Source organism: Crocodylus porosus, unplaced genomic scaffold, assembly GCF_001723895.1.
Source record: "Crocodylus porosus isolate Cpor-Errol unplaced genomic scaffold, CroPor_comp1, whole genome shotgun sequence".
Lineage (NCBI taxonomy): Eukaryota > Metazoa > Chordata > Crocodylia > Crocodylidae > Crocodylus > Crocodylus porosus.
The window spans coordinates 37,351,841-37,359,327 of record NW_017728886.1 but is presented as its reverse complement, the minus strand read 5'-3'; the positions used below and the strand labels follow the sequence as shown (position 1 = coordinate 37,359,327).

The window sequence follows — 7,487 nt, the reverse complement described above, 5'->3', positions numbered from 1 at the left end:
GCAGCTTGCCCTCTCCTCCCTGCCGGAGAAGCAGGTAAGTCAGTGGCGTGTGTGCACGACATGGGGGTTTAATCAGGTCTAAATTGAACCAGTGTTTTTTAAAACCCAACGCTTAATCTAGGGTTCCCATTTCGTCTACACACACCCTCTAGTTCTAAATCTATTCTCTTGTTTCCATAGGGGCAACATGTGATGTGAGAATGGATGGTTTGCTAGAGGACACTAAGAACTTCACCAGTTTTTTCTTCAGATAGTGGATTCCTCTGACACTGAATCACTCAGCTGAACACAGCACAAAATTTGATTTCTCACTAATCAAAAAAAGGGAGAGTCTGCAAATTCTGTGTATTCCAAGTCATCAGGCAAACAAGCAGGGACAGCTCTTATGCTCCAATTCTTCTGTCAACTAGGGACTCTCTTTCACTTCAGAATTCACTATAAGAGAAACCTGAAACTGTTTTGTGGAGCTTGATCTATTTGAAATATCTTTTCCTTCTATTTTACTTTCTTTCACCAGCCTTCTATAGCTTTATGTTAAGGGTAAATCTTTGGGTAACCCTGTCATAGTGCACAATAAGGAACCCTCGTTGGCCCTGCGTTGACAGTGTGAGAGGGCCGAGAGGAACCACCATCCCTTGTCTCATTAGAGCACAAAGATATCTTGTGAATTCTGAATGTTCAGTGTGGCATTTTGCCACAGACTGGAGCTTCTCTTTATCACTCCCAGTGTGTCTGTAAGACACAATCTAGTCCTATGGATCCAAACATCCTCTTCTATAAAGGAGTAATTTTGGGTATACGTCATCTGAAATTATTCTAAAGACACAACTCTAGATTTCTATAAGGTTATTCTAGGTATGCATAAAATGCATTATTTTATAGAAACATTTTCCTGGAGCTCATTTTCCTGGAGGTGAAGTCTGAGGGCTGGGTTTAAAATTTTAAAAGTCTCACCTTTCTTGGTGAAAGGTTAGACAAGTTTCAGTATTTTAATGAAGTTAAAAGTAGTGGTTTGTTATTTTAACAGTGATAATATCTATGTCAGATAGACTGAAGACAGATGGCCACTACACTGAGTAGGTTGCTAACAAGTAGGAAAAGCTATCCCATCTATTATACTGTCAGTACTGGAGGAAGATTGATATTTAGATACACTGGATTACCATATTTACCCAAAACTGCTGTATGCTGGGTGGGGCCAGAGCCAGAGGGTAAGTGGCAGCAGCTGTGGCTCTGACTCTGAGCCCAAGTTGGGGCCAGAGCTGGAGCTGCAGCAGCCACCTGCCCCCAGCTTGTACTCTAATCCAAAACAAGTGGCTTTTTTATCCATAGTACATGGGGGGAGGGGGACCTTGTCTTGAATTCAAGTATAGATGGTAGTTGCATGCATCACGTGTCTTTCTTCCCCTTACAAAAAAGTATCCTAAATATTTGTCCTACACAAATCTGCATGTACCAGTAAATGATTTTTTGTTTTGTTTTAAGCATATGCTTTCTTTAATCTTTGTCTTTTCTGCAAAGAAAATTAACTTTTCCTGATGTTATATGAGGAATATTTAAAAGTTATGGCTAAGATGCAATGTAGGGATTTTAACCACAAGTATTCTTCACTAATAGATCCTAGGTGACTGAGCAGTTAAGGCATCTCAGTGTTGTTCCAGAGCCATGAGTTCAATCCATATTCTGGATTTATTTTTCATTCCTTTACATTGTACTGGTTAGAAAAACACGTGTTTAACCACACTACACTAGTGTCAACCTTTCACCTCCTCCTCCATGAATTGGCAGAACCCTCCCTTGAAGGGCTTTGCTTTAGCTAAACACCATTACACATTACGCAAAAATACTGGCAGTGCTTAAAGTGGTCTCTAAAGCCGTGTGTGTATGGGAAGAGGAGGAGGAATTTTATCATCACTCCTACATCTGCCCACATTCCTTCGGGCCCTGTTACTTCCCTATTATTTATGATAACATGCCTGTTCCACACCTCCTCAACCTCACCCATGCTCCTCTTATAGTTCATGGGATTCTTCACTGCCCTTTTACTAAGGCATTCAAGGGGGCTGTAGCATTGTTGATGCCTACGCTTATGTCTACATGATGCTCCTAGTGGGTCTTCAAAGGAACACTCATGAACATACTCTGACTGGTTCCCATTTGCCAAAGCAAGAAATGTGGCAGTGACACTGCTCTAACAGCATTCTCCCACAGGTGCTCAATGCCTCAGTCTCTAGTGTGCTTGAGAGTCACCTCATCACAGGTTTTCTGGATTTGGTATGTACAGTTAGGAATGACTGGGTGGGAAACATTTGGTGGCATTCCTCCTTGAACATATGAGAAACATGGTGTGGATATGCTCGGAGCAGAGAGATGAAACTCTATGGCAGGGCTGCTGTTCCCCAAAGAACAAATAATTAAAAAACTCAAACAGCTAGAAGTATGACACACTCCCCTCAGTGACACACCTAACTTTTGAGGAATTGTTTCCCAGGTCTGTGATTCACTGTGACCTGGTGTACTTTAAGCACTTCCTATTTCATCCTCTTTTCCCTTGTCCTTCTACTACCTATCAGGACTTTTGATTACAGAGTGGAAAAGAGCTGTATGATAGAAAAAGTTGCTGACTGGGTAATGTATTTATCCCAGCCATCTTCTTCCATTTAAGTTCCTTTCCCTCTTTCTCCCAGAAAGGTACTCCATTGCTGTGAAAAATTAGGATTGTATAAAAAATAGCACAGGAAGGGACCTCATGAGGTTATCTAATCCAGCCACTGGCTCAAGGCAGGATCATTCCAGTCAAGTGTCCATCTAACCTGCTTTTGAAAATATTCAGGAATGGAGATTCTACAACTATTCTAGGTAACCTGTTATTGTCATATTTCACAACATTGTTGGTCTTTCTAAACTGAGGGGGCAGCAGTTGAGCTGGTTTCTTGATTAACAATTATTTTTGCTCCATCATTTCCTGGTAGGTGGAGCAGGTGACACTGTCAGTCCAGATGTCTGACTGAAGGGCCAAGGAAGACACTGGCCACGGTAAACACAGCTACTGGAAGACAATTTTCTTAAAACTGCTCACCCATATAACAAAACCAACTCAATCCCAAATAACCACACGGTAAAAACACCTTACAAAGAGCAGGCCAGGAGGGGCACAAACCCTAAAATGACAGTCAGGAAATATCTAAAGAAATATTTTAAATGAATTGTTGTCAGCAGCTCATGCATGAGAAGTCCTAGGGAAGATTCAATGCATGCTGTCTAACCTGCTTTTGGGTATTTCTGGGTATTTTCTATTCAGTGTATATTCTTCTTGTTTCCATAGGTTGTTTAAAGAAGACCTGAAGAAATACTTGAAAGCATTTTATTTTGGTTTTCTTGGGGAGTGTGCAAGTGTTTTAACCCTAGAAATGTCAGGAATATAACAGTCCCATGACATCTACATGGAGCACATCGTGGGCCACTGCCAGTACGCCAACACCACCAGACAGACCACCACCAGCCTGGACCCAGAGGGGACTGCCTGAACCTCCCTCTGCATCTGACGGACTTCACTTCGAGAAGAATCTTTAGCAACGGACCACCCCGCTCCACCCAAAGAGGACCCCCGCAATGAAACTCTATATGGACTGAGAAACTTTTCTTCAACCTACTTCCTCCACCATTGTGGACCATTGTATGGGTTTGTGTGTATCTACTTTCTCTCTCAGCATCGCGAACCCCCTTCCTCTTCTTCCACCTCTGGCCTTAGTTGGATAATGTTGTATTTTCTGTAACATAGTTGCACTCCCTTCCTCAGCCCCATCCCTCTTATGTTAGTCCCTCACTCAGACGATCTGTATTTCCCTACTGGCTTTGTCATCTTGTCATACCCCTTAATACCTACTAATAAAATTGAATTGTTCTTCTGCAGTTTTGCTGGAGGGTCTCTTGGATGCTTTGGAAAATGTTCATGGTGCTGGGACTTAAATTAAAACCTTATTTGTCCCCAAAGAGCTCATTAGTCACTGCAGATGAATGAGTGTTAACACAACATAAATAAAAATTGGAACAATGACAAACAATTCCTTCCATTCCCTCACTTCAGCCATCATTTTTTTAACTTAAATTACCATGAAACTTATGAAAAATTCTCAGGGAACTAATTTTGCTAGCTGATAATGAAGGCAATATAAGAAAAATAACTTTATAGTAGGTCTTCAAATGTAAACTACTAGCATAGGCAGAAGGCAGGGCAGGGTGGCACCATAAATGTGTTAAGAGGCATGAACTTTTGTACACTACAGTCTACTTCAGATGTTTTTGGCTGCCTGCAGACGTGGAGAACAAAACCGAACAACTCCACCCCCCCCAGCACTTTATTTTAAACTCGGCATGATCCTGCACCAAGCCCACCGCATGCCCAGAAGAGGTAGGGCATTAGTTGCACCTGACTTTCCCAACCTCTATAGTAGTATAGATCATGGGTGGGCAAAATGAAGGATATGGCCGGCAGCCAGGCTCCATTTCCCAGCAGCCCCTGACCATATCACTGTGGCTATTTTTCATGGAGACCTCAGGAGTAGTGGGCCCATGACAGCACAGGGCCAGAGTTTCTATGGAGACCAGCCCCAGCAGTGCTGGTACGCAGCTGGGTGGGGAGCTGCTCTGGGGGTGGGGCTCAGATGTAGCATCAGTAACAGGGGCAAGCTGTGATCCATGAAATAGGGGACAGACCCCAGAACAGACCTTCCTCCCCTGCTTCGCACTTTCCCATCCTGATACAACCTTCATTTGAACCCTTATACAGTGAGGGCTAATTTGTTATACGATTGGAGCACTCTGCAGCTATATTCTTCTGTTCAGGCACAGCTTTAGTGTGCTTTAAAGGGGCTGATTGCATGGCAAATTTAATTTCTATCTGCACCTTAAGGATACTGATACAAGTTGTTATGATACAACCGTTATATTTGCATGATGCTGTAGCCATATAAATGTAGCAAAAACTGCTCTATCTTTAATCCTGCTTCCTTCAGAGTCAAAGTTAGGGTAATTTAGATAACCTGAATCACTGAAGAATCACACAGATGTAATAGGTACAGAGTAATTGATGATGCCCCTTCCTAAGCAGCAGCTCCCCAACCGCTGTGAGGTATTCCCTGATTTTTTCTATCACATAATTAGCAAAAGATCTTTAAGTAATTCTGTTTTGTGATTTGTCCCTTTTTAGCTTTTGAAGTAGAGAAAATGTACATTTGTCCACACTCTTTGAGAGCATTACTACAGTAAGTTACATTACTAAGACAAGTGTACTGAGTATGTTACAAATGTTACTGGGTTGTTCAGTCCTGACTAGGAGGGGTAATATGTTCTTGCATATACCTGACCCCAAAAGAAAAAGTGAAAAGGAATCTAATTAAAATGATGTTGTACATTTAGGCTAGGGACACAAATTATACATAAACCAGTATAAGTGACTGGAAGCCAGTTCAAATATGTAACACAACAGAAGCTCAGTGTACATAAACTATTTTAAAAATGGCCAAAACTGTTTTAAGATGAACCTGGATGGATGTAGTATCAGACTTAGCTGATTTAAAATAAATCAGTTTACTGAACTTGTCCCAAATCCCCTCCAGATTCAAGTTAACTCACAGTCCCTCAGCATCCCAGGAGGTTTTGCACCTCTCCCACAAGCTCCCTCTTGCAGGGTGGGTGTGCTATCCTTGGCACAAGCTGTCTGCTCCAGCTGAAAAGGGAGGCATGTTCTAGCGACCCCCAGCTTCCGGCCTGGGCCACTGCAGCCTAGTGGCTGCATTTCTGGAATCAAAAGTGAATGTCTGTTCACATGCTTATCAGTTCAATCTATGCATCTTAGACTAACCTGCAAAGATTGAACTGATTCAGCCTCAGGCTTTTTGATTAAGTGTACTTAGCCTTAGGCAGCATATGCTGTTGAAATTCTGAACCAAACTGGAAAGATTCCAGTAAATAAATTAATTAAAGTAAAAACAAAAATAAAAGCTTGCAAGAGTTGTGCAATCTTGATAAATAAAACAAGCCTCAGTGAACTATTCATTATTGAAGAAAAATTAAAAACAAACTAAAAGAGAAGTCTACCGGAATGAGTGCAAATAAGGGCATGAAAGACCTAAATTAACATTTGTGACTCAATATGTGACTCTGCATTGTTTCTGCTTTTTGTAATGAAAACAAAACAATTCGGAATCTATATACTTCAGCATCTTTTCTGAAAACAATACTTCAAGGAAATAACTAGCAATATAATCAAGTCAGTGACTTCTCTTTTAACACAACATGGTTTCAATTAAGAAAAAAATGTTAGGATGAAGAAGGCCTTACAAGCTAAATAAAACTGTGTATTCAGATTTTGAGTGGGCAAAAGGGTTAAGCTTTTTGTTGTAAATGCAACATGTGTTATGTTAATGTAACAATTTAAGTCCTTCTTGCATTTCTGATGATCTCTCTTGCCAGGAAAAGGAGTATTTGTTTTGTCTGACTTTAAATTCTCAGGAAAGCAATGCTAGAACTACACAAAAAAACTATGTCTATTCTTTATTTTGACCTCTGCCTTCCAAAAGGAATAGCTTAGGCATGATGCATTTTCCAGAGAATCGAGGTATGAAATTCCCTTTCTTATGGAAAAATCTTACCTGGGTAATCATTCTTGTCTACATCCGAGTCTCCTCTTAGGGTAAAGCCAAATCCCGCAGGCATGGACTGTGAGGCCCAGAATCCACTTAGAACCTGGGAAGGCTTAGCATTTAACCCATTACTGTGTCCATTGTAGACAAGTACTTTGCCTCCCCTGTCTTCACCAGCAAATGGTGCACCGATTGCAATGTCTGCAATTGAGAAAGAAAGACAGGTAAGTAAAACAAAAGCTAAACTAATTCCTACGGAAAGATACAACCCATGGGCCCATATTATGCATTAAGAGCTGAGGCTTAATTGTTTTTCTTTTTGGTACTATATACTACCAATATGTAAAAACAAAAGTGTTAAATACCTCTTTAACATTACAAACTTTGAGGCCTTTGGATTGTAAAAAGTTTATTTTCAAATGTCAAGGTGCTCACATTGCAGTAGACAGACAATCCATACCCTATTTTTTATCTCGTGGGGGTGGGGGAATTTCCATGTTTTCAGGGCAACTCATTAAAATGTAAGACCAAATTAACTCCTAATGTAACAATAATGTATTTAAGCAAGCACTGTGAGATGTTCCCTGATTTATTCTATCACATAATTAACAGAAGATCTTTAAGTAATTCTGTTTTGTGATTTGTCCCTTTTTGCAAAAAAATAAAAATAAAAATCTGTGAATGCATTGTTGAACAGCCACCACTGTAGCATGCAGAAGAAAAAAATGGTACACAGTGAAACAATACTATCAGATTGGTTTTGTTTGGTCATAAGTAAAACACCTTACAATGAAAAGTAAAATATTTCCATTGTTCCCATCACCAACAATAAAATATAAGCAG

General features: G+C 40.5%; 1 protein-coding gene across 1 annotated transcript in view; it reads right to left on the bottom strand.

Annotated features, from left to right (window-relative positions):
- The window catches only part of ITGA8 (integrin subunit alpha 8), a 160,834-nt gene that overhangs the window by 111,855 nt on the left and 41,492 nt on the right, over positions 1–7,487 (bottom strand). The window contains exon 13 of the mRNA XM_019532605.1: positions 6,654–6,845. Coding sequence (XP_019388150.1) covers positions 6,654–6,845 — 192 coding nt within the window. The remainder of the gene's footprint in view (positions 1–6,653; positions 6,846–7,487) is intronic.